Source organism: Aspergillus caelatus, assembly GCF_009193585.1.
Source record: "Aspergillus caelatus strain CBS 763.97 unplaced genomic scaffold BDV27scaffold_24, whole genome shotgun sequence".
NCBI lineage: Eukaryota > Fungi > Ascomycota > Eurotiomycetes > Eurotiales > Aspergillaceae > Aspergillus > Aspergillus caelatus.
The window spans coordinates 17,313-41,308 of record NW_022475287.1 but is presented as its reverse complement, the minus strand read 5'-3'; the positions used below and the strand labels follow the sequence as shown (position 1 = coordinate 41,308).

Genomic DNA, 23,996 nt, shown 5'->3' with positions numbered 1-23,996 from the left:
GTCCGGTATACATACATGTGGAGATACTTCAAAGTTACGCTGATGCGCACGAGATCGATCAAAGAGTTTATAAAACACTGAACTATAGTAGGCTGAGAATGAAACTAACAAGGAAGACTTGTGAGTTCATTCTCGTATAGAGAGGCGAAAAAGACGAAAAAGACGAAAAAGAGAAGAGAAAAAAAGGAACAGTCCCTAAGGCTTCCCCATGTTTCCCCACATGTGCATTTGAGGATGGAATTGAATATAGGGCCGTTCCACAAGATTGTTTACTACGAGTACATCGTTTTAAATACATAAACTTTGATGCTAACCTCCTTCTGGATCTAGCACACTATAGTATTCTAAGGAAAAGTAGCCAGACTAACCCCTCCCAATATTGACTGCTCAAAGAGACATCAAGATTCATGCAAGCACAGAATGGAAGATTCATAAGCTTACTTACATACTGTAGCAAGACATCAGTGCTGCCGTGGGGGGGCATTCTCAATCGTGACTGCTTCAGCCTTTTCATTACCCGTGTTCGACTGCATCACCTGCAATTGCTTCTCACCCGCCACAAGCGCTTCGCCGTGTGTGACGTGATTGGCGCCACCGAAAAGAGCGTCGATCTCTTCCAAAGGAACCTGCTTGGTCTCGGGGATAAAGAAGAACACAAACACCGACAAGAGGAAGTTAATACCGGCGAACATGTAAAAGGCGTAGAAGCCGCAATTGTTGAGGAAAGTTGGGAAGAACTGTTGGACGATGGCATTGGCTACGTTCTGTGTCTGTGATGCCATTCCGACTGCTTGGGCTCTGACATTCATAGAGAAAATCTCAGAAGTCCAAATCCACACGGTAGCTCCCCAAGAAGGTTTGTCTAAAACAATGTTAGCGGTTGGGATGATCATCTGGGTTTCACGGGGACATACAAAAGAAGATGAATAGGAAGAGTAAGAATACGATTGATATGCCGACGGGCGTGCTCTTGACGTCTGAGCCGGGATCACCTATTGATGGGGTTTCGGTCTCGACAGCTGCAACGATGATCATGCAGATTCCCATACCGATGCCACCAACAATTAGAAGAAATTTGCGCCCAAATCGATCAATAATCCAAACAGCGTTGAGTGTGAAAATAATTCCAAAGGTCGCATTGAGAGCATTGATGAGAGCAATCTGACCAGCACTGGGAAACACCTTTTGGTAGATCTTGGTAGAGTATGTGTTCAGCGTGCCTTGTCCAGTGACCTGCTGGCCGGCATTAACGACCAGAGCGAGAGCCATACGCTTGCGGAGAGACCTGTCTTTCCACAGCGCTGAGTAGCTTCCAGAGATGGCCTCTTTTTCGTACTCAATAGCTTCGCGGATTTTTAGGAGTTCTTCCTCGACCTCATGTGGTTCGCGAACTTTTTGGAGAGCCTTACGGGCTTTCTCAACGTCATTGCTCCGTTGGATGTACCTGATAAATGGTTAGTAGACAGACAATTCTATCGGCTTCATGACACTTGCCATCGTGGAGAGCCTGGGATGGTTGGCATAAGTGCTAGAATTAAGCAAGGAACTAAGAGTTGGAAGATAACAACCATCTTCCAGTCCCATTCACCTAGATTCTCCTTGTGTTCTGTGCACCCGTAGTTCACCCAGAAACAGATAAAGGAACCAACCGAGTAGAACATTTGCCAGAAGGTCATGATCTTTCCACGAATTTCTGCAGGGGCGAGCTCGCCAATGTAGATTGGACCCGCAGCTGTACGGTCGAGAAGTAAGTCTTCGAAATTTGGTTAAGCCATAGGTAGAGCAAGGCGACTTACTCAGAGCAATGCCTTGACCGACACCAATTATGCACCGCCCAGCAAGGAAGCATGCAATGTTACCACGGGGGGCGAAAGTCTGCATGAACGTGGAAGCGATCACCATGACACAACCAATTGCCATTCCAAATTTACGGCCAAGAAAGTCTGCTGTAGGCCCTCCTAAGAAGAAACCACCAAAGATGGCACCCACAGTATAAGCCGTATTGATAGCTCCGATCATGTTGTCATCCGGGTCATTGAAATAGACGACCCAGTTGTTCGAACCTTGTACGGAGTTGTATACCGATGCGTCATATCCATAAAGAACCATGCATGCTGCTGCGACGCAAGAAATATACCTAAGGTCTCCCAAGTAAGTATCAAATCTGAAAATTGCGACTGATATGCACGAACCAGTTATAGGCTCTTGTAGAGCCCAAGAATTTGAACGCCATGATTGCTGCGTTGCAGCTTCAGTTATATTATCAGACTATGACAGGCGCAAGAGTCACTTGTTCCCAGTAGCCAACTGATGTCTATGGGGAGATAGTAGGAAAACTCATATGAGAGAAAAGGGGTCAACTGGGAATTCATCCACTGCCACACTCAGGTATATATAGTGGTACGAGTCATCAGGCGGTTGATAGAAAGAATGACAAGGCAAAACAGCCACAAGAAGAACGATATTCGTATAAGAACCACGGGACACAACCGTGATAGCTGCAGTCCTCTGGCCACGTTAAGAGCCAAGCGAGCTCGACCAATCCTTCCCGGCGGCACTAGCATCCTGACCCAGTATTGATAAGGAACACTCAGACATCTAAGTGGTGGGGTATCCGGGGAAAAGTCGAATGAAGCGAGGTGTTGGGGTATCACTAGAATGAGACGGGGGAGTCTGGGGAAATCCGGGGTTGAGATTCGAGGAAATTCTCGGCCATCGAAAGACATCCGTCAAACCGATTCCACGAATCAGCGGCAACGAGGCCGGGCTAGGAGTGAAGTTGAAGGAATCCACCAATTGAAGCTGGGGGTGGGGCCCATGATGATTAAATAAAACCGGGATACTAGTAAAAGGGAAAGGAATGAATGGTAAAGAGAAGACAGTGAAAAGTATGAAATACTGAGAAGGTGGATCTGGATTCACATGGCCGAAGAAGGGAAGTCACAAGGGGGTCACATGAATCAGGCCACTATAATTTCTTCCATTCAGCCTAATATCCATGCTTGATGACAATGCTTAGTACTAATTTAACGCACTGATCCTACCGACTTTTTGATCTCGCCATCCACACTGCCTGACTAAGTTAAGCAAGTAAGGTAAGTACATAAACTGAAAATACTCCTCCAAGTGCCTTGAAGGTTTAGTGGCATTGTCCATACCCTATCCACTGTGAGTCTTATTATCTTCATCACTAAGTCCTCTGGGTGTTTGATTCATATTCCTGGTCGCAAAATGTCTTCGAAGACTTGCATTTGAGGCCCGAGGTAATACAGGAACCCTCTCCTTCAGTATCCCGCTCCCCTCATGGATGCACCCATGCGACTCCAGATCAAAAACATCCCGTACTCCCTTACGGGCCTCCCTTTTAAAGAGACCAAGACGTCTGAGCCTTCTCTCTGTCATGGAGAGATTTGCTCCGGAGTTCTGTTTGTCACCCATAGCAGGGTTATGTTCTGTCCATAGATCTAGCCCATTATACGAGGGTGTAGATACCGATGTCGTTTTCGCCATAGGCAACAGATCCGAAGACAGAAATGTCTCAGCTGCTAAGTTCCTAGATGTTCGGCTTCTGCGCGAGCGCCTGTAGGAACCCACCATGTATAGAAGAGCAGCTACCATTGCAAAAAGCCCCAGCAGCATGCAAGCCCGATAAAGGACTTGGTACAATTCAGCTCTGTGTACATTGCATCGATCTTTTATAAGCCTCAGGTTCTTTCGGGGGTAACACGAAGCGCAAGCATCCTTTTCTGCTGTAGACATGCTGCTTGAGGTACAAAGCTTCTCCAAGTCGTACCCTCGGCAAATTCTGTCCTGACAGTTCAACCTCAAATTATGCAATCTTTGTCGAATGGACCTTTTTCGGACTTCCCTCTTTGTATAAGGATCGTCCAAGGTGGTGTTGACCGTAAATATGTGTATGATCTGGTCTCGAATGTATATCAAGCAACTCTCAAGACTTCCGACATAGACTTGAGTGGTACTGTCTGGTCTAGCGGCCGGATATGGCTCACTAACCCGGGTCCGACTCGCATGTATCTGTTGCAAACCACCTTGCATTGATAGAGACTTGTGGGTGTTATCTTCCCGTACCAGCCCAGGTGATGAATGGTAACTTTGCTGTACGTGACTGTGATTTGGCTTTTCTGAGACCATGGAAATGGGCTTTCCCAAGCTATTAACACATCCTTGTGAACTTGCTAATCTCAATTGAAGGATTGGTGGCACGAGTGCCACACTCAGAGGTGAGTTAACTTGAAGTTTTGGATAAGGCATGCCACTCAAGTTCACCAAAAGGACCGGTGCCGATTCCAACGCCAACGTACAATTGAGAGACATTGCACAGCTCAACCCGTCCAGTTGGTATACGTCGATAGATGTGGTATTAGTCAACGTAGTGGGAATGCACTCGATGCAGAATGGCATATTCTCTCGACTACCCATGTCCAAGTAAGGAACTGACCTGGACCTAATGGATGTCAGATCCAATAATGCATATAGAAATGCAAAGAAGCATTGTTGGCAATACATGACAGCAGGATGCAGTTTTAATGAGTAACAGTATTACTAAAATAGAGCGAGTACTTCTATGGACCTTTGTTTGAAGCCTTATGACTGAGGTCATGATAGGGAACAGAGGAAGCTGTGGTTTCAGTTCGCAACGAGGAATCAGGAAGCTACGCTTCAGAGTAGCTCTCATAATCTAGATGTAGAAAGTGCAGCCTGGCCTTCAGGTATGATATCAGGTACTACCTTGTATTACGATGGTTTTGAAGCCACAAGCCTCAGTTTATATGTGTATTCTGGAAAGCACATTCATAGAGTATATTTGCTCAGTCACCAAGATGTGGTGCAGAAAGTGACTATTAACTTAAGAGCTCTCCGTGACGCTATGTACAGCCCCAAAAGGAAAACAAAGGGGTGGAATTGTACCCAGTTGATAAATGGTAATACTGAAAACACAGTGTGTCTCCTCAGTCATAAGTGAAGCGAATAAGTATGGATGGGTTAGGTTGTATCGAAAGTCAACCACCAACGTGATACAAGCAAGTGCGATGCCCCTCATTAATCATCTCACATTCTCTCCAAAATTTCAGATTTCCCCACTAATTCTCTAATAAAAAAAAGCCTCAAGTGAGATGAATCTGAGCCTCTATCACAACCACCCATTTTGGGCAATATTAGATCACGTGCTCTCGTGACAAAGCGACGCGGTCTATTCGCGCTTGAAAGATCACCAGACTACTCGATCGAATGTCTTCATTCATTCGCCTCTAACTCCTCCTTTTCAAGATCCGCTCGACTACACCCTTATATTTATCCTGATACCTTGATTACATACAGACCCTAAGCAGATCCGGTGTTATTCACCTGTTGCGTCATCACTGATGCCCCGCACTTATGGTAAAAGAGCAAAGCAGACGCGACTTTCTTTTGCTCCGATAGCCCTGTCGCAAGATTCTGCCGAGGATGCTAACGAGAAGAGTGACCGCAAAGCTACTTTGCGCTATGGGCATCCGTCAATGCCTACTATCCGTAGTACTCGGTCTCAACCAAGTGGGTCATCAAGCAAGAGCATGTCACCAGTTCCGTTCGTGAAGAAGTCCTTAGCGGACCAGCAAGGCTTCATATCGAAGGCAGAAACTTTTAAAAAGTCTACCCCTACGAAAAAGAAGAAGAAGAAGGACAAGAAGGAAGAGAAAGAGAAGAACAAGAAAAAGAGCGAAGGTAAGTAACTAGAGTTTTAAACTGTGGTGGTATCTTACCCTGACTCCATGGGGAATCCTCAGATGAACTACCACAGCCTTCTACTTCGGAGACCAAGATGCCTGTCCATGGAGAGAGTGAAAGCGATGACGAAGAAGAAGCTCCTACCAGTGCTCGAAAAGTAAGGGAGGCACGAGTTCTGAAGCGGAAGAGACCCCAGACCCCGTCCGACACCGCGCATTCCCCATCCCAAACTCCTTCGCCTTCCGCGAAGTCCAACGATAGTGATGCTGACGATATAATCTCTCGTCCTCGGCGGAAACTACGACGAGGCCCCGCACAGCAGCCTACGATTGTGCTGGATGGTGATGATTCTGATGAAGGGCCTGTTTCAACCCCGGCAAGAAAACGAAGGAGGGCCATCTATGCTCAGTCACCGAAGACACCAGAACAAAGCTTGGATCAAGATGAGCTAGATCTCAGGGAGGACCTTCAAGATCTTCAAGACTCAGGTAGGTCTACATATCCTGGACCCGGCATCTTGTTTCTTATTGACCCTCTCACTAGTGGTGAAGGAAACACGAACCAGAGGAAGGCTGGCCAATTCTGCGCGAGCTCAAAGACAACAACACCTAGAAGCGTTACGCAGGAAGAGAGCTGGTGAGAAGGAAACCGATGACGAGAGATCAGGGACTCCACAAAGCGCATCAGAGAGTGAGGGTGGGAGCGACGACGACGACAATGGAAATGAAACTGAGGGCGAAAGCACTATCCCGCCGCCTCGTTTCCGTCAACAAAAAGAGGATAGTGACGTTGAATCCTCTGTAGCAAGCGATGAAGATCTTGATCGTTATGAAGATGATTTCGTTCTAGAAGATGGGACTCTCGGTGCGCCGAGCAGTCTACCAGATATGCCATTCGAATTCTCCCGTCATGCATACAAGCAACTGAAAGATTACTTCCAAGACGCAGTGGAATGGATGGTATTCAATCAGCTTAATCCAGCCTTTGAACGCTCTAGCCCAGTCTACCAGGTCGCATTTTCAAAATTAGAAGATGAAGTAAAAGGCCGGACTGGATCGCAGTTAATTTCCTCGGTATGGAACGCCAGCTTCCGCAGCGCCCTCATGGCAAGGCCTCGCATGGAAGTTACCGGATATCCAACGCTAGAGAATCACCCTTGCGATGCCTGTAATCGATCCGGCCATCCGGCGTCCTCTGACATGAAGCTGCATGGAAAAGCATACTCATTGGAGACGTTTGAACCGTTGTCAGACGAGTCGAGTGACGCTGAAGAAGATGGACAAGAACGGGATCGAGATGGACATGTTCTCCCCGATGAGAACACCCGATTTTTGCTAGGAAGGTACGTCTGATACTATTGACTCTCTAACATCCCCTCCAACAGGGCTCACACATAACCTCCTAGACATTGCAAAAACAGAGCTACCATGGCCCATACCCTCATCCATTGGCGCTTTCACCTTAATGAATGGGTAGTAGACCACCTTGAACGAATGGGCTACATGACCGACAAGGAAGTGTTGAGGCGGAGCCACTGGAGCCAGAAGAAAAAGGCTAAAAAGGCCGCCGAAGCCGTCGGCTTGATGGTTTACGAAGGCGAGATAAAGAAGCTCTGGCGAGATTTCCATATCAACCTCAGAACGGCTCGAGAATCCGTGGTATGTTCATTCTATCGAAATCTTACCTTCACCCTCTCCATAGGACATATGCTGATATCTATATAGACGCTTGGCTAGTGCCTCATCCAGATCTCTTCAATATTCTTCGAATATATCCTGTCAATATCTTTGCTCGAGGTACTATCTACTATGGGCCTTTCTGAACTCATTTTTGGTTGTTATTATCATTTTACCCTCAAGATTACACTATGTACATACACCTGGATCCATGATTTACCCATGTCATCCTTTATCTTTCTCGTCTTGTTTACCTTGATGGAATTTCTTTGGTACGCTCGGTTGATACCCCAGGTCTGGCATGGCCTTTCATACGAATTTCTTTCGAACGTCTTTCCCATGATTCTGCTTCTTATTGTGCTTTTTAGCTGTTTTCTCGCTTGGTGCAACCCTCAGCTCTCGCACTTCTTGGATGCCAATTCAGTATTATTTACGATCACACCTCTAGAATCATTCACGTTCCATTATCTAGAAACATATTTCGACCAAAGTAAGTAACAAACGACATCAGCGAAATGAAAAAGAAAAGGAATCAGTATGAGTTATACAAATACATGCATTGCCCGCTCCAGAACTTCCAGAAGCAGAGGCATGAGGAGAGGAAAAAAAGGTACATAGAAAGATCAAAGACTCCGAAATGACAGATGGTTGAAAGCCATTACCATAACCATTTAAGTCCGTGCTTTTTTATTGCCGCGCCGGCCCAAAACCGTGAATTATATTTTTGGAGATCGCAGGCGATTATTCAATCAGATGCTTTGTATACCCTTTTCAAAACGCATGCAGATTGTGTTGTCATGCATTGCCGTTTTTAATAATTTTACTGTATTTTGAAATCCATTCAACGCGTAGTTCGATTCGTGTATATCGGGAACACCAGACAGAGTCATTGTTGACACACTGATCTGCCCCAGGCAGACCGATGGCGTACAATACTGCAGGCTCTACAGCAACAGGCGATTCGAGCATAGACTATAGGTTAAGGCTGTTGATGGCTGATCATTGACACCTGTTGCGGTCTTCGCCTTCGCTAGCGACGTCCATTTACAGGGTAGGTTGAGCCTGCTTCTGCTCCTCGGAAACCGCACCGGGGGTGAGCATCTGCAGAAAAGACTTGATCAGCATTCGTGCACGGTTTAAGTTGTCAAAAACATAACGTCAAGGAAGAAGAACAATAACGATATTTCCAAAAATGGATGTGTCGCCTTGTTGGACTGATCGTCAATGGGTAAAAGAGTTTTCACCGCATCTCGGCTCTCGGGCGCAACCGGAAGATAAGGTGAATAATAGAGGCCATGGCGATAACAAGGCATTGAAAATGCATAATAGCAAAAAATGGCTGATATATGACCTACCTCGTTGGCACCCTTGATCATGCCCTGCTCACGCTCCATCTGCACGTACTGCTCCTCCTCTGCATAGGCGAGCGCGAATGGGATACCGACAAGGAAAGCACTGGTGCTGATAACCCAGAGTGCGCGACCGCTGAACATGAGACTGGACTTTGTGAATGAGGTGATGGAAGAAACTGTGCTGGTGACCTGGCGGCGGGCGGAGGGAGGGATGATATCTTTCAGAGCGGACAGACGCTCGTAGAAGGTCTCGCCATCGAGCTCGACATCGGAGTCCTCGGAGATCTCAGACTCTATATTCATTAAACATGTTAGAACATTGGTTAAACAATGTGGTCTTGAAGCCGGAATCAAGATGGCTACGCGGTGTGTTTGGGCCAGCAACGTGGTCGGCGCAGAAAGTGCCACCGGAAACACGGGCTGAGAGCAAGCATGATTCATCTCGCGCACACAGGAATATAGCATCGATAACGCTGAATTCAAGGGAATGCACTAGAGTACTAACCGGTGTCAGTGTAGTCGTCATCCTCGTCATCCGAGGCAAGCAGGACGTTGTTCTTGGTGGCCTGGGGCTTCTCCTGGGCGTAGTGCTCGTCCTCGACTTCTTGGAGCTGGACCATTTTGACTAGGGTTTATTAATCGAGGGTAAAATTATGAAGAATAGGAATGGACGAGGTGAATTGACGGCGTTGTGGTGTTGGATGGAGTTGAAGTTGAGAGGTGACGGAGATTGATGGGTAAATGGAGAGGATTGCGGATTCGACGTCGTCCGTACCAACTTTTTTCCCGAGCCAAACGGAGCTAAAAGCGGCAATGAGTTTCGGCCCCAATAGAGTAGAAGAAGAATCTCTACCTTATCTATTCATACAATTGCCAGTAGATGAGAGATATAGTAAAACTCAATGTTGGAGAACACATGTTTTGATGTCATTCGTTTTAATTACATAGAGGGAAGAAAAATGCCGGGCGTCACGCCCTTCTCTTAACTATACTATACAATAAACAGCAGCTTCTATCTATTCCGTAAATTATTTCTTCTCTGGATTTCATTCCATTCACCTTCTTCCCAGTTTCCATCTGGCGATCCGTTCTTGGATCTCCTCCCATGGGAAAGAGCGAAGTTTGTATCCTTCCAGTTCGCCTTCCTGCAGAACCACAGTTGGCTTACCGGTGCCTTGTCCCTTGTTCTGGACGTTACCGCCGAAAACCTGTCGGGCAACGCGGCGCAGGTCCTCCACGGTCAATGCATCGATGTGATCGCACATCTCTTTGACACCGACCTTCCGACCATGTACCTGAACCTGGCGTCCGAGGTCCTCCAATTCGACCATCCGTGACTCCAGGTTCATGAGAAGAGAGGAGCGGAGTTGATTCTTCGCACGGTTGACTTCCTGGGCTTGCAAGGCAGAGTAACCGTTGTCAAGTGTCAGTGCCTGCAGTTCGCGGCACATGACCTCAAGCATCTCGGGTGTCCGTGTCGGACTGCACGAGGCAGAGATTCCGAAGATTCCGCTGTCGGTGTAACTATGGTTGAAAGCGATACAGCTCTCAACCCATCCATGCTGGTTCAGCACGTTGGTGTAAAGGCGTGAGTACATACCCTTGCCAGGACCGCCCGCGGAGAATGATCCACCACCACCGAGCAGTGTCTGGAGGGTCGCGAGAGCATAGATGTCGGGGTTGGAGATGGGAAGAGCCTCAAATGCGAGATGGATATGGCTCAAGCGAGGAAGCATGGGGTTCGCCGGAGGGGGAATTGGAGGGAGAGAGAGGAAACCGCCAGTATAATGCGAAGGACGTGTCAAGTTGAACGTTGACGGTTCTACCAAGGAAGGATCCAATGGTGACACGGAGCCATTCTGCGATCCGGAAAGGTTTTTGAGAAATGGAAGTTTGGAAAGGAGACTGGACTCGGACTTTGGGGATGCAGGAGTGGTCGATGTGGTGGACGACGGCGTGAATTGGGGAATTGTAGGCACTTGCCCTTCTTCGACGGCCGACTTGGAGTTCGACAAAGTAGTTTCGATGCCGGTTCCCGATAGAACAGGACCCTTGTTCGACTTTTGCCCCTGCATGTCACCGAAGTACTGCTCCGTGAGCTTGACAGCTACATCGTGCGGCACACCGGCGAAGGCAACGACCATCCTGTCAGGTTTGAAGAATACTTCGCGATATTTATCCACAACCGCCTTGTTAATCTCTCCTAGTCGTTCCTCCGGGCATAACAGAGGGTTCCCCAACGTGTTGTCCTTGTAGGCAGCCATATGTACTAACTCTGGCAGAATAAGCTCCGGCTTGGCCCAGATCTCGCCAATCTCATACTCAGCCGTACCCAGCTGCTGAAGCACCTCCTCTTCTGTGATGAGTGGATCACGAATTGTCTCAGCCAAAAGCCCCAGAGTCGTTGGGACAGCCGAGTTGAAACTGGCGGACTGGTACATCAGCGACTCTCGCGAAGAGGCACACTGAATGTTTCCTCCAAGGCCCTCAAGAACTTCAAGCATCTCGTCGCTAGACCGTTTCTTAGTCGACTTGAATGCTAGTCGATCCATTATGTGGCTAACTCCTCGTAGGCTCTCATCCTCGTATCGGGAACCGGCATCGACGTAAACTCCAACACCAGAGAAGGGCCCCGGCAAAGATTCAGTAGCGACACGAATTCCATTCGGCAAGGTGGTGATCTGGTCGAGCTCAACAGGATCCTATAGCATTGCGTAAAGACATGAGTTAGTCGAGAAGATCAGACCAAACGAACACCCAACATTTCGGCATTACCTTAGAATTGGACTCGTTGACAGTAGCGAAGCTCCTTGAAACGGAACGAGGGGCGCGGCCGAGCGGCTTCGCGGACTCAACTGCCCGCAATACTGAGCGACGCATCTTGTCAATCTTGAATTCAATAAGTTCGGAGGATACTGAATTCAGGTGCTCCTTGTGTTGTCGGAGAGAGCTGTTTTCCGGAGACCACCGCAAGGATTTGGATGAAAGCCGAGATCCCATGGCTTATCTAATCCGGTCTGTTTTCATCCTTCCAAACCAACGAAAATGACGTCGACTGGAAATAATTCCCTCCCCTTTTATTTCAAATACTGTTCTATTCGGCTTGGTCTAGAATCTCAAACTAGGCGGGGGCCTTTGTTTTCCATCTCTGCTTGCTCGACTACTTCTTCGATGGAATCGTCATTTACGCTGGACGACGGAGTTTGAATCAATGAATTGCTTTTTAGGCCACGCCCACGACTATCACGTAACCATTAGTTCTACCAAATAAGCTATTTTATGGCTGTGCAACTAGTTGTAGATATACTTCAGTTGAGCCTGTTACGAGTTCGCCGTAGCCCATGCTTTATACCAGTCAAGGCAAGAGGCATTTGCGACACTGGCGCCGATCTTGATATTCAGGCCGCACAAAATCTGTTTCACGGCATTCTCGACTTTCTTTCCATTGGACGTGATTGGAATCTCTGGACAAGCGTCCACTATGCCCGGGACATGACGAGGGCTGAGCTCCTTGCGGATAGTAGCTTGAATACGCGCCGCGAGCTCTTGAGGCATGGTCTTTTCCTGCGAGGCCAGTTTCACGAAAAGGACGACAGTCTCATCTGCATCAATTCCGTCTCGCCTCCGTCCGATGCACAAGGAATCCTCCACTTCCTCTGCAAAGTGTTTGAGTAAAATATTGTAGATTTCTGCGCTTCCGAACCTGACTCCGGCCGGCTTCAGGACGCCATCACTCCGACCTAGCATGACCACCCCTCCAGTCTGAGGATCCAAGCGCACAAAGTCTCCATGATGCCAGACTGATGGCCCAAAAACATCAAAATAACTCTTGCGATACTTCTCTGCACCAACAACCCCAGGTGGCCAGAACATAACCGGTTGTGCAGGGAACGGCTTTGTACAGACGAGATCGCCAGGTTCGCCAGAGGCGCTAATATCATTACCAGCGTAGTCGTATACAGAAACGGCCATGGCTAGGCTGCGACATTGAATCTCACCCTTGTAAACTGGCAAGATAGGGCAGCAGGAACAAAACAAGGACAGAATATCGGTTCCACCAGTGATTGAGCCCAGCATAATGTCCGGGTGAATGGATGAGTAGACGTATTCGAATGTGGAGGGCGCCAGCGGAGAGCCAGTGCTAAATATCGCTCTCAGGGTTTGCAGCGTTACCGGCCGGTGGGGGTGCTTTCGCGGATTCAGGAAAGCCTGCTCCAAGATAGACAGGTACTTGGCTGAAGTCCCAAAGTGGGTTATCCTCAATTCATCAATTAGACGTGGCATGGCCATCTCTCCGTTTCCGCCTTCAAAGTCAAATGGTCGAAAGGGGGAACCATCGTACAAAACAATGGTGGCACCACTAGCAAGCCCAGAGACCAGCCAATGCCACATCATCCAGGTGACAGTAGTAAAGTAGAACAAGCGGTCTCCGGGGCGAACATCGCAATGAAGCATGTGTTCCTTCTTATGCTGCAGCAAGGTTCCAAGCGATCCATGAACAATAGGCTTAGGTGCCCCTGTCGTACCGGAAGAGTATAATATATAGACAGGGTGATCAGGCTCTAGGCTTGCAAATTCGAGAGGAGCCGAAGGGTTGCTGGTGGCAGAGAGGAAAGACTCATACGTAGATACCTTTCCCTGAACTGGTGAAAGCTCCTCCAGATTGATCTGATGTGACTTGATTGTCTCGAATACAACAAGGAGCTCCAGATTTGGCAGTTCTGGGACAATTTGACGGATCTTGGCCTCTGCCCCATGCACTTTACCATTATATAATGAGGCATTGTCAGCGAATAGAATCTTCGGTTCTATCTGCTTCAGACGCTCTAACACTGCGTGCACACCCGTGTCCGGAGAGACGCCGGTCCAGAATGCTCCTATGGAAGTTGTCGCCAGCATAGCGATAACGGTATTGGCATGGTTGCCTAAAAACCCTGCCACACGATCCCCTGACCGTAAACCTGCTTCCTTCAGTGAGTTGGCACATTGCCGGACGCGTTCACGCAGTTCTTTCCACGAGACATACTCTCGTTCCGACTCTGTAGCAGCGATTATCGCCACCTCATTTTCGCCGAGCGCGCTAGCTGGGTAGAGAAGGTTCTCGGCGAAATTCAGTCTACTTCCCTCGAAGAAGTTGGGTCTAGGGAAGAGGTCCTGATCAGCATCTAGGACCTGTCCTACTTGTTAGCAGAAGAAGCTTTGCGGCCAGGTAGCCATGGCTAGAGAGATGTCAAGGGGCTATGACAAGAGGACTGTAAGTACTCACACGGCTATATGGTTCATGAGACTTGATCGCCGCATAGTGCCATATCTGCTCCCAGAACAGTGCAGGCTCCGAGACACTCCAACGCCAAAGGTCATTGTAGCTCTTCAAAGCCAGACCGTGCTCTGCGTTCAACTTCATCATGAAGTCATATATTTGCGTGTCCTGCGGAGAGCTATGCCGCCATAGTTCTTTTGAACCGGAAGAAACCCCATTGGAGGACATATTGAACGAGGTTATGACTGGCATGTTCCTAGTGAATTGTATCCCCTTGGATCAATTTTGTCTAATTGTGGGGGAGAAATCAATCACTGTTTGCCGGGTGAAAGGCACTATTAGTCCCGTACCTCGGGGTTGAGAAATGGTTCGATTTGGAATCTGGACCGTCCAACTTTGGCACGGAGTATGATTGAGTTGATCATTAACTTCGGGACCTAGTTTGCTAAATAGTAATGACTGGTACAGAGTAAAGCAAATCTATATGGTTAAGTCTAGGCAGGCCAAGGGTCTAATCGGGGATCGTGGGGGCGGGAGATTCCGGAGAAGAGACGGACAAGAACCCCCCGCCTTACCCTACCCTAGATAGATTCGATAGAAGGCGACCGACTCCGATTCAAAATGCTTAAGTAGTATTATTACCAGATCAAAATATATCTATAGTTTGGTACTTCCTCGTCACAATTGTCTTCAGTACACCGGAAGCTCAGACCTTGTACGTTAGTGGCAAATATCACAGCATTCTATTAGTCAATTCTATTTCAAGTACGTATGCGCATCAAGATATGGCATATGGCATACGGTTGCTGGCAGTGTAGTATATGTACTGGATGTATGGGTGCTTATAGTCGAAGTAATCAAAAGATAACCATTACCTCAAGAAACGGAGTATGAGATCAAGATACTGCATTTGTATGTCATTTAATATGAGAAACTTGCCTCGGTCGTATTCGCCTTGCGTTGCCCCTTTCTGGGGGGGTTTCTGATTACACACTACGTAGTAGTACTCCGTACTCCGTAGTTTAGAAGAGAATTGAGGGAGGGAAGAAAAAAAAAAAAAAGAACGACGTTGCTTCAGGGGCTGGTATCTTACCGTATCATAACTTCATTTTCCCAGGTGAACCAGCCTTGTAAAATGATGCAAAGGCGACAGGGGTAATGGGGCCATACCGTACGATACTATGGGTCCCCGTTGGATACCACTTGGTCTGGAAGATCCACTCTTGAAAAAGTCCTGTTATTTTTCGTCCCAACACTAGGATCCATCGGGGGAAAATTAATTATGGTTGATGGTCTTTTTCAGCTGCTTACTGACTCTCTCTCTCTCTCTCTTTCTCTCTTCTTCTTCTCGTCACTGTTTCATCGCAATAAGCGTCAACTAATCTAGGCCAGGACAAGAGGCTGAATTTGCGATTGGGCTCCGTGCCCTTCCAGTTCCCACGTGCAAAAGGTCTGTGCCTTACGTTACCACCTGAAATTACAGGACCATCAATCACTCCGGCTTGTTCGGAGTTGCATTTGCATCTCACCCTCATTTTCTCTCCTGTCTTTGTATACCGCCCTCGAGCCTTGATCTTCTTTTCGTCTCCCTCGCATCTGTTGACTGCTTTCACGGTTGTCCGCACACTGGTCTGGATTGTGGCTGACTGCTTTCCTGTGGATACTTCAGACCGTCGTCGCTGTCCTGGTACTTTCTGAGACATTGGAAAGTGAAGGAGGACTGGTCAACAAGCACAATACTCGCGTCAGGAGTCTTATTGCCTCTCCAAGTAATTTCTATTTACACTCTTCATTCCGGGACCGCGGTAGAAGTTTCTCTTCACGCCATATCGGTGTTCCTGCGAAATTGATTGTTTCCGACTGGCGGTTTCCTTGCAATGCCTCGTCGATCCGTCAACTCTTCCGCCAACGACCCCTCCAACGCGCAGTCCACCTCATCCAACTCTGGAAAGGGCGGTATCGCCTTCAAGGCGCCTACAACGAAACCTAGTCTTTTGAGCCAATTATTTTCAACCTCCCCTAAGTCTAAATCCGACTCTCAGTCTGCGAACGCGGCTGCCAGAGGAGCTAGTGGGAACGCTCATCCTACTTCGATCAGCTCGGCTTCACTGTCCTTACCGACCATTTCTCTCTCTACTGCTACCGCGGGCAACCCAAATATGGACGAACCGCCGACCACACTCTTTCAGCCTCCCTCGCCAGAGGAGGCTCGTCGCCAGGCCAAGGCAAACGCGCAATTTGGCACCATCGGCCATCCCAGCCACCGGTATTCCAGTCAACATCCTGGCGGTGTCTTTCCTGAGCCGATAATGGATGAGCCTCCGTATTATTACCTTCTTACCACCTACATTAGTTACCTAATCCTAATCGCATTTGGACATGTCCGTGACTTCTTTGGAAAACGCTTCCGGGAAGAGAATTATAGACACTTGAAACCTCGGAATGGATACGGTGCCCTCAACAGCGACTTTGACAATTTCTACGTCCGTCGTCTCAAGTTGCGCATCAATGATTGTTTTGAGCGCCCGGTGACGGGTGTCCCCGGAAGATACATCACACTGATCGACCGCGCAACTGATGATCACAACAAGCACTTTTACTTCACCGGAACCACAACCGATACGCTGAACCTGAGCTCGTACAACTACCTTGGTTTTGCGCAGTCTGAAGGCCCATGTGCAGACCTCGCCGAGGAATCAATTAGGAAATATGGCATCACGTCTCCTAGTACCCGTGCGGAGGTTGGCACACAAGACCTTCACATGGAAGTTGAGGATCTTGTCGCCAAGTTCGTGGGCAAGGAAGCGTCAATGGTCTTCTCTATGGGATTCGGCACTAATGCAAATATTTTTCCCGCTCTGGTAGGCAAAGGCGATCTTATCATTTCCGATGAGCTGAATCACGCGTCAATCCGCTTCGGTGCACGTCTTTCCGGGGCATCTATTGGTATGTTCAAGCACAACGATATGAAGGACCTGGAGAATAAGCTCCGGGAGGCTATCAGTCAGGGTCAGCCCCGTACTCATCGCCCCTGGAAGAAGATTTTGGTCGTCGTGGAAGGTCTTTATTCTATGGAAGGGTCGATGTGCAACCTCCCAGGCCTAATTTCCTTGAAGCGGCGTTACAAATTCCATCTTTTTGTTGATGAAGCTCACTCAATTGGTGCCATTGGACCTAGAGGCCGAGGTGTTTGTGACTATTTCGGCATTGATACAAACGAAGTGGATATTCTCATGGGAACCCTTACAAAGTCTTTCGGTGCTAATGGAGGGTATATCGCTGCCGACAAGAACATGATCGATCAGCTTCGTGCAGCGAATTCTGGAGTTGTCTACGGAGAATCGCCAGCCCCGGCAATCTTGTCACAAATATCTTCTGCTCTTCGTATCATCAACGGCGAAATCATTCCGGGTCAAGGTGAAGAGCGACTGCAGCGTTTGGCCTTCAACTCCCGATACCTTCGTCTGGGCCTGAAACGTCTTGGCTTTATAGTGTACGGCCACGATGATTCACCAATTATCCCAGTGCTGCTGTTCAACCCTGCTAAGATGCCGGCCTTCTCCCATGAAATGCTGAAGCGAAAGATTTCTGTTGTCGTTGTCGGTTATCCTGCTACACCCTTGGTCTCCTCCCGTGCTCGTTTCTGCGTTTCTGCCGCACATACTAAGGAAGACCTTGATCGGGTATTGACCGCTTGTGACGAGATTGGCAATGTTCTGCAACTGAAATTCTCGACTGGTGTTGCCGGCGGAGCCCTCCCATCGAATGAGGATGTGACCCCTCCTCCAGAGATGGAGAAGGAATGGCACCGGAAGCGAGACCCCGTTGCTCCTCCGCGCTGGCGTATCGAGGACGTTATCAGGCGAGGTGTCCAGGACGTCAAAGGTCCGTTGTATTAGTTCGTCATGACTGCGTTCCGTATCGTTACATGCACGTTTTAAGGGGTTGGCCTACAGACTCGGTTGATGCTGGTCATGCCGCGTTGAAGGCTGATCGGACCCATTACTACTTCATGCTTGCTGTGTATCATTAGGCACTCGCTCTTGGGTTGTCTCTGCATTCTTATCACGTTCCCCCCTCCACATACATGGCGTGGAATGGCCCACAAGCCTCAGAAAGAAAGTCACGAATTCCTTACCAAGCCATGGATACGCTATTTGAAACATTGACTACCGGCCAGCGAACTTTCACGAGCACACCGGCTCGCTACTCTGTGTCTGTGTGACGGAGGGGTTGACTGGGCCTTGTACCCCTTCTGGCATATTTGCCACTTTTTCTTTTCTTCCGGCCCCTTCCTTTCACTGTCTCCCGATAGACATCCGCTGGTTCACTCCCTCCACCAAGTGCTGGAGGATGGGACAAGACCAAGCTTGTTATTGTTGAAAAGCATGGGGCCGCACACTTGTATCCTAATGAGTTTGATGAGCGGTGGGGGCGCAACGGATCGCTTCGTTGGCATATATGGACGTTTATATTTAGATGATTGTTAATACATTTTTATTGGATTCATTTGTACCTTCATATATATAGCTAGGAATTTAATGTGATGAGATCATGTATGTTGCTATCCAAATCAATAAGTCAAATAGTAATCGAGTGCCCTAGTATGTATATGCTATATATGCACCCTGTATGTAGACATCTATCCGTAATCAAACACCTCACAGTGTACCCTGGAGGCTAGAAAATATAATGAATCCGGTACGCCGACTGAATGATGGTTTGATCTTATGCCATCTTGTGTTGCTATAATAACCACCTTGAGGTATCTCCAACCTCAGCCTTAAGCCTAGCCCAGCCTTGAATCCCATAACGTCCAGTGATATATAAAAGAACAAATAAAGCGACGGCGCCAAACGATAGAGAATAAACCTGTTAAAACCCGAGAATATCGAACGACAGCAAGCAGTAAAAAAACCCTCAGGCCAAAGGATCGTCATGAAGTCATAAAGAAATTCGTATCTGCTTAATGCAGTGTCGAGAAAGGCGAGTAAGTGTAAGAAAGAAAACAGGAAGTTCTAGATGATTATACGAGACGAAGTCTTGCTGATCATTTAAACTGTGCCGTATCTATCGCGGTCTTCTTCTAAAAGCGCCCGGCTTTCTGTGGGAGTACGGTGGTGGTGGGCATCGCGGGTAGGTGATACGGATGGGATCCAGCCTCTCATCCAGCCGCGGACTCGCATCCAGCGACTACGTCCGCACTTCGGATCTTCGATCTCAATGATGGACTCGTCGTCTCGCGTGCCGTACATTAGGAATTGCACACCCATGAAGCCGTCGAAGAAAAGGACGCCGAATGCCCCTAGGAAGAATGGGATAGCTCGGCCTAACCATTCGGCGCGGTTATTGCCGTTGGAGTCGGCCCATCCGCCGCCGCCATAAGGCGGGTAGTCGAACCAGGCGTTCGGGTTTGTGAGGAGAGATGTGGAGTAAAAGAAATTTCCGCTAAATGCGGCCATGAAGAGCAGCGGAGATAGACCGGAGGTGCTCTTGCGCTTGTAATTCTTGTATAGTTGGGGTGGGCGCGAGAAAAGATATAGGAATGTTGACATCCACGAGAAAAAGGTGCCGAGGAACCCCAGGCTGAGGAAATCGGAGTGTGGTTCGGTGGCTGGCTCCGTTGGTGCTGCGTTGGCCACAACGGCGCAGAGCATCGATGCTAGTAGAACTGTGCGCGTAGAGGCAATAGGCAAGCTGGGTCCACTGCTTTTTCTGACCATTGAGCGACGGGATGAGCTCAGCTTCTCGTTAGAGTACGATGGAGATTGGCCGTTAGAAGAACTGAAGATAGGCTCTTTGCGACCTTTCATGTCTTTCGCGTCTGAATTGGCTGTTGTTTCTGAAGGTGTATGGTTGACTGAGTTGTTCTCGGAAAAGGATACCCCTTCTAACACACCCCCGGTTCCGCCCTCATGATGTGAGTGAGTGAGGCTACGGTAGCCACCCTGACGTCCTTTGATATGTGTGTACCAGAAAAACTGGAAGACGAGTGTAACATCGACTAGGACATAGTAGCCTGCAATGATGACTTGCCAAGTAGCTTGCCGAGTGAGTAGAGCACCGATCAGGTTGCTAGTGTCTCCCAAGCACCACTCCACAAGAAAGAATATGGACAAGCCCGACGTAGATTGCAACTGCACATTCTTATATATCTGTGGAAGCTGTGCAAACAGCCATGACACAATGCTGAGGGTACCCAACACTGATGATATGAGAGCGAGCGGCGTAGGTATGCACGTGTGCAGATATGCTGAAATGGCAGCGAAAAAGGGCGAAGACGGCTCACAATGTTGCGGCAGCGTTTGAGTCAGGTGCTGTATTAAAGGAGGAGGCATATTCTCGGTTCGTTAAGTTCCACCGACAACTTGGAAGACTCGTCTATATTGCTCGAAACAGAGCACTCGGTATGGACGTGTGCAGGGGAAAGTCACGACACGGCGAGACGTTCAGATGAATGGGCGGGGATCTCACGGGGTAAGAAATACCGGTCTATGCGGTGTGAGACTCGTTCCGCAAGGGCAAAGGGGGATGAAAAAAGGAGTGTATGGGAGAAGGAGGAAACAAGAAGAGGAAAGGAGATAGTAGTAGGAGTAGGAGTAGGGGGCTCAGCCTGATTCAGATATGGCATGCAGAACGAGTCACACTCCGTCCCCCGATTAGGTCACGAGTCAAGGGCTGAGCTGAAGATCGGCGACGATGACTGACTCTGATAAGACTTCCATATCTCCCATCCCTGATTGGCTCCTACTGGATCGGGAAACCCTGCTCCGCTCCGGTTTCCGGCGGCGGATGATCTTCCGTACTGATCACGGGATCCCCGATGGCGGGGAGCCGTGACCGTGGGATTGCCCTGCGTGACGTGGTTCCAATGTCAAGAAGAAGTCTTGAACATTACATACATATATTTGTTCTCTTCTCAAATTTAGAGTTACTTCGACCAAACTTGTGCGGGTGATATATATGCGCCAGAATAATGTGTGGAGTATTACGCCCGTAGAAAGATTTACTTTGTGGGGAAACGTAAAACATTTCGACGATAAGATATGATGTCGTTTGGATAAGCAGGTTTTATACTCCTCATTTACAGGCCCATTATCTATTCTACTTCCATGCAAACAATATAACCTATGGTTGTGGCTTTCCTACTCGAAATGTTACGACCTGATTCAGATTTGCCTAACCATCTACGCCAAAATTCCCTTCTCTATCTTCCTTCATCCGATCGATCGTTCATTTCCCTAGCCAAATTTGGCCGTTACATAAACTGACAAATTGAGAAAGGCCGCATCAAATCTGTCGATTCCTGAAACCCACAATGACATAAGGAGAAAAGTAGCAGTTTGCCACGCGTGATTTCAGAGAAACACCAGAGGGAATTATTGTACAATAATCCGAGTTACTAGCATCTAGATGGAGGCACCATACTCAGCATTGTTGTCATCAAGTCGTTAAGCATTACAAAACATTCCTAATCTTTATCCTTTTCTAACAATTTCCCTATAATAGTGTACGCGCCAAATGAAAGAGCAACAAAACATCACTAAAGCGATCTAAGAAATAACATCTAAGAGAGTTTCCTATCAGTAGCTGCCGCTATGGCTACTGTGCCGAGAATGACTGCGATGATGACGATGATGGCGATGGCCGTGACGATGTTTGTGACGGTGATGATGATGGCCATGATGACCATGGTGGTGGTGATGGCTATGATGCCGATGTTCATCTTCTTCTGGTTTATCCTCCATCTTGTCTCCAACGAAGTTGCCTAATATCGCACCCCCCACAGCCCCTAGAAGGCCATGGTTACTTTGGTGTCCCAGATAATAGCCTCCAGCGCCACCAGCAAGCGCCCCTGCGAGATTGCGCTCGGTTCCCTCATTGTCGGAAGTATTGTCAGCTCCGTGGGGATGAGAGCTTTGAAGATAGTGCTGATCTTGTTCGTTGGTGGACGCGTTGCTGGAACACTTTAGTGTGTATTCATCGGAATGCTATGGGATGATAGCGTACTAATAATCAGCGTTACTTCCTCGACGATCTCTTTCTTGCTCAAAGCCTCCCGCAGAAGCTGGATTGAGGTATTCCTGTTGCGGGCCCGACATTTGGGGGGGATAGGACCTCGGTGTTTGCGCTAAGTCATACTGCGAGCCGTACTGGCCGCTTTGATTCGGAGGAAATTGCTGCGAATAAGGATGCTGGGACTCATAATCGTACGGTGGGTTTTGGTATAGGCTATCTGCGGGCGCATAAAAGTTCGCCTCGGGTCCAGGACCAGGAGGAGCGTAGTGTGGGCGTTGGGCGTAAGGGTCAGACATCCTGGGGTGGGGTGGGAAGGAAAGTAGATGCAGGTAGCACAATGTACACAGGGCTACGAGGGGGAGGTGTCGAACAATAAATATTGGTTACTATTTATTTTGAGGAGTCATGAAGTATGGATCAACTGCCTAATGACCATAATGTGCAGCACTTGGTGCAGCGCAGCTGACCTTCTCGCACGACATTCCGCCAAGACGAGATGAAGTGGCAGCTTACAGCGTTGCATACCATAACTACCCCATTCTGCCAGGCTTCATAGAGCCCTTTTTCAGAACTTCTTGAAAATCAAATAAAACAACTGTGCATGAAGAAAAGGAAAAGGAAAATGACAAAGGAAAGGAGCAGATGTACAGGTCCATGCCTCAGCGTGACCGAACTGCGTGTTCTAATCGCTCACTACTAGTAGGTACTAATGTACTAAGTCCAATAGCTTACTACAGCGGCTTGGAAAGTGGTGGACCTTTTGCCCAGTGAGATATACCATAGATAAATTCACTGCACAACGCCAGGCCCAGAGGCTAGTAGTTTCCCAAACGGCATGAAGTAGCATGTTCTATATCTGCCCTTCATCCCGATGTTAGTAGCACACGGGCACCATTGTTAATACCTCAAATCCTTTGACTCTTTAAGTTTATTCTATTTCTCTTCTTATACAAAGAAATTAATCCGAAGATAAGCAGGTCCAATATATATCAGCACTTGTTGTTACATGCAGGGCGGAGGATTCTCAAGCGAGTTTACAAACACAGTTTTCTATGGCACAGAAGAAACCCTTCTTTAATTAGTAACAGGTCTACCAGTGACTTCGAGTTCCAAGCATATAGCCGCAGCTAGTAGTGCTTATAAAATAGAGCTTTCATGTTTACCCAGACCACATTGATACACACATACACGACCTGCCATTCCAGATGAATGCCTCTCGCGCTGCTGATCTGGTGACTACGAATGAGGAGTGACGAGTGAGGACGCTCTTTTGTGATCAATGGGAAATACTGCAGACGAGTGAGGCTGATTGTATTAGGCAACTAGTAGATCATGGAGCTGCTAGACTGCATGGACTGTGATTACGACTGCATGAGGCTAATCACGCTTAAGTATAGAGGAATATGCTAAGGGTCAAGATTGGAAGTCTACCAGAGGTCACTGGGGAATGAGAAACTACTAAGACCTAAGTTGAAAGGCGAGGGGTATATTTACTCCACATACATGAAGCTACCATTGACGATCTCTATGATGATCATTGTATATGCCTGCCTTCTGCCATACTGATAAACCAACACAGCGCAAGTGCATCTAGACCCAATATTTATTGACATAGATGGCAAATCTCTAATTGATGGATATGAGTAGGATTCTCATAGGCCATATTGAAGACATCTCTGGATAATCACAAGTGACGGGCGAAGGAATGAAGGGTAGATTATAAAATCCAAAGCATATCATTCGTCCCAGGTAATTTGGATAAATATAGTAGTTGTTTGTTGTAATGATCAAAAATTGCTGTGTTGGCACCGAAGGAAGCGACTAGCCGAGTTCGGCTTCGGAGATAAATCACGTTACGACCAGATGCGCATCAGACTGAAAGTCTACCAGATTCATCAGGTTTAATTTGCCTTATCTTCCTTCTACCTGTCCTCTCGCTCATAGAGTATTGTTCTAGGCAGA

At 47.9% G+C, this 23,996-nt stretch overlaps 9 protein-coding genes across 9 annotated transcripts; 3 read left to right on the top strand and 6 right to left on the bottom strand.

Annotated features, from left to right (window-relative positions):
* Window positions 1-54: 54 nt before the first annotated feature.
* BDV27DRAFT_122514 (putative MFS sugar transporter) lies at window positions 55-2,830 on the bottom strand. The gene is made up of 5 exons (XM_032065643.1): window positions 2,193-2,830; window positions 1,797-2,137; window positions 1,495-1,732; window positions 915-1,444; window positions 55-862 (listed from the first exon to the last, which is right to left on the bottom strand). The coding sequence occupies exons 1-5, from the start codon at window positions 2,231-2,233 to the stop codon at window positions 462-464; spliced, it is 1,551 nt and encodes a 516-aa protein (XP_031931352.1). The 5' UTR covers window positions 2,234-2,830; the 3' UTR covers window positions 55-461.
* Window positions 2,831-3,084: 254 nt separating this feature from the next.
* On the bottom strand, window positions 3,085-3,637 carry BDV27DRAFT_122513 (uncharacterized protein). Its single transcript, XM_032065642.1, has one exon. The coding sequence runs from the start codon at window positions 3,616-3,618 to the stop codon at window positions 3,160-3,162; it is 459 nt and encodes a 152-aa protein (XP_031931351.1). The 5' UTR covers window positions 3,619-3,637; the 3' UTR covers window positions 3,085-3,159.
* A 1,631-nt stretch (window positions 3,638-5,268) lies between these two features.
* On the top strand, window positions 5,269-7,831 carry BDV27DRAFT_47954 (uncharacterized protein). The gene is made up of 5 exons (XM_032076724.1): window positions 5,269-5,724; window positions 5,787-6,215; window positions 6,271-7,069; window positions 7,133-7,385; window positions 7,452-7,831. The coding sequence occupies exons 1-5, from the start codon at window positions 5,385-5,387 to the stop codon at window positions 7,461-7,463; spliced, it is 1,833 nt and encodes a 610-aa protein (XP_031931350.1). The 5' UTR covers window positions 5,269-5,384; the 3' UTR covers window positions 7,464-7,831.
* Window positions 7,451-8,174, top strand: BDV27DRAFT_47952 (uncharacterized protein). Its single transcript, XM_032076723.1, has one exon. It carries the CDS (start codon window positions 7,536-7,538, stop codon window positions 7,899-7,901), a length of 366 nt encoding a protein of 121 aa, XP_031931349.1. The 5' UTR covers window positions 7,451-7,535; the 3' UTR covers window positions 7,902-8,174.
* BDV27DRAFT_122510 (mitochondrial import receptor subunit TOM22) lies at window positions 7,850-9,481 on the bottom strand. The gene is made up of 3 exons (XM_032065641.1): window positions 9,261-9,481; window positions 8,759-9,048; window positions 7,850-8,504 (listed from the first exon to the last, which is right to left on the bottom strand). Exons 1-3 carry the CDS (start codon window positions 9,373-9,375, stop codon window positions 8,448-8,450), a joined length of 462 nt encoding a protein of 153 aa, XP_031931348.1. The 5' UTR covers window positions 9,376-9,481; the 3' UTR covers window positions 7,850-8,447.
* A 329-nt stretch (window positions 9,482-9,810) lies between these two features.
* On the bottom strand, window positions 9,811-14,243 carry BDV27DRAFT_142081 (uncharacterized protein; the record flags this gene model as incomplete). Its single annotated transcript, XM_032069906.1, has 4 exons — window positions 9,811-11,457; window positions 11,531-11,622; window positions 12,253-13,927; window positions 14,022-14,243. 4 exons carry the CDS (start codon window positions 14,241-14,243, stop codon window positions 9,811-9,813), a joined length of 3,636 nt encoding a protein of 1,211 aa, XP_031931347.1.
* A 1,064-nt stretch (window positions 14,244-15,307) lies between these two features.
* Window positions 15,308-18,574, top strand: lcb2 (putative serine palmitoyltransferase 2). The gene is made up of 2 exons (XM_032065640.1): window positions 15,308-15,465; window positions 15,685-18,574. The coding sequence occupies exon 2, from the start codon at window positions 15,893-15,895 to the stop codon at window positions 17,912-17,914; it is 2,022 nt and encodes a 673-aa protein (XP_031931346.1). The 5' UTR covers window positions 15,308-15,465; window positions 15,685-15,892; the 3' UTR covers window positions 17,915-18,574.
* Window positions 18,553-20,691, bottom strand: BDV27DRAFT_122503 (PQ-loop repeat-containing protein). The gene has a single exon (XM_032065639.1). The coding sequence runs from the start codon at window positions 20,351-20,353 to the stop codon at window positions 19,070-19,072; it is 1,284 nt and encodes a 427-aa protein (XP_031931345.1). The 5' UTR covers window positions 20,354-20,691; the 3' UTR covers window positions 18,553-19,069.
* Window positions 20,692-20,925: 234 nt separating this feature from the next.
* On the bottom strand, window positions 20,926-22,422 carry BDV27DRAFT_122500 (uncharacterized protein). The gene is made up of 2 exons (XM_032065638.1): window positions 22,026-22,422; window positions 20,926-21,974 (listed from the first exon to the last, which is right to left on the bottom strand). The coding sequence occupies exons 1-2, from the start codon at window positions 22,328-22,330 to the stop codon at window positions 21,599-21,601; spliced, it is 681 nt and encodes a 226-aa protein (XP_031931344.1). The 5' UTR covers window positions 22,331-22,422; the 3' UTR covers window positions 20,926-21,598.
* Between the last annotated feature and the right edge of the window lie 1,574 nt (window positions 22,423-23,996).

Coding starts and splice junctions, on each gene's coding strand:
- lcb2 (XM_032065640.1), top strand. CDS start 15,893: ATGCCTCGTCGATCCGTCAACTCTTCCGCCAACGACCCCTCCAACGCG.
- BDV27DRAFT_122500 (XM_032065638.1), bottom strand. CDS start 22,330: ATGTCTGACCCTTACGCCCAACGCCCACACTACGCTCCTCCTGGTCCT. Junction 21,975..22,025: donor GGAAGTAACGCTGATTATTA/GTACGCTATCAT, acceptor AAAGTGTTCCAG/CAACGCGTCCACCAACGAAC.
- BDV27DRAFT_122513 (XM_032065642.1), bottom strand. CDS start 3,618: ATGGTAGCTGCTCTTCTATACATGGTGGGTTCCTACAGGCGCTCGCGC.
- BDV27DRAFT_122514 (XM_032065643.1), bottom strand. CDS start 2,233: ATGGCGTTCAAATTCTTGGGCTCTACAAGAGCCTATAACTG. Junction 2,138..2,192: donor TCTACAAGAGCCTATAACTG/GTTCGTGCATAT, acceptor GGGAGACCTTAG/GTATATTTCTTGCGTCGCAG. Junction 1,445..1,494: donor ATCCCAGGCTCTCCACGATG/GCAAGTGTCATG, acceptor ACCATTTATCAG/GTACATCCAACGGAGCAATG.
- BDV27DRAFT_122503 (XM_032065639.1), bottom strand. CDS start 20,353: ATGCCTCCTCCTTTAATACAGCACCTGACTCAAACGCTGCCGCAACAT.
- BDV27DRAFT_122510 (XM_032065641.1), bottom strand. CDS start 9,375: ATGGTCCAGCTCCAAGAAGTCGAGGACGAGCACTACGCCCAGGAGAAG. Junction 9,049..9,260: donor TGACGACTACACTGACACCG/GTTAGTACTCTA, acceptor TAATGAATATAG/AGTCTGAGATCTCCGAGGAC. Junction 8,505..8,758: donor TGATCAAGGGTGCCAACGAG/GTAGGTCATATA, acceptor TCTTTTCTGCAG/ATGCTCACCCCCGGTGCGGT.
- BDV27DRAFT_47952 (XM_032076723.1), top strand. CDS start 7,536: ATGGGCCTTTCTGAACTCATTTTTGGTTGTTATTATCATTTTACCCTC.
- BDV27DRAFT_47954 (XM_032076724.1), top strand. CDS start 5,385: ATGCCCCGCACTTATGGTAAAAGAGCAAAGCAGACGCGACTTTCTTTT. Junction 5,725..5,786: donor GAACAAGAAAAAGAGCGAAG/GTAAGTAACTAG, acceptor GGGAATCCTCAG/ATGAACTACCACAGCCTTCT. Junction 6,216..6,270: donor TCAAGATCTTCAAGACTCAG/GTAGGTCTACAT, acceptor CCCTCTCACTAG/TGGTGAAGGAAACACGAACC.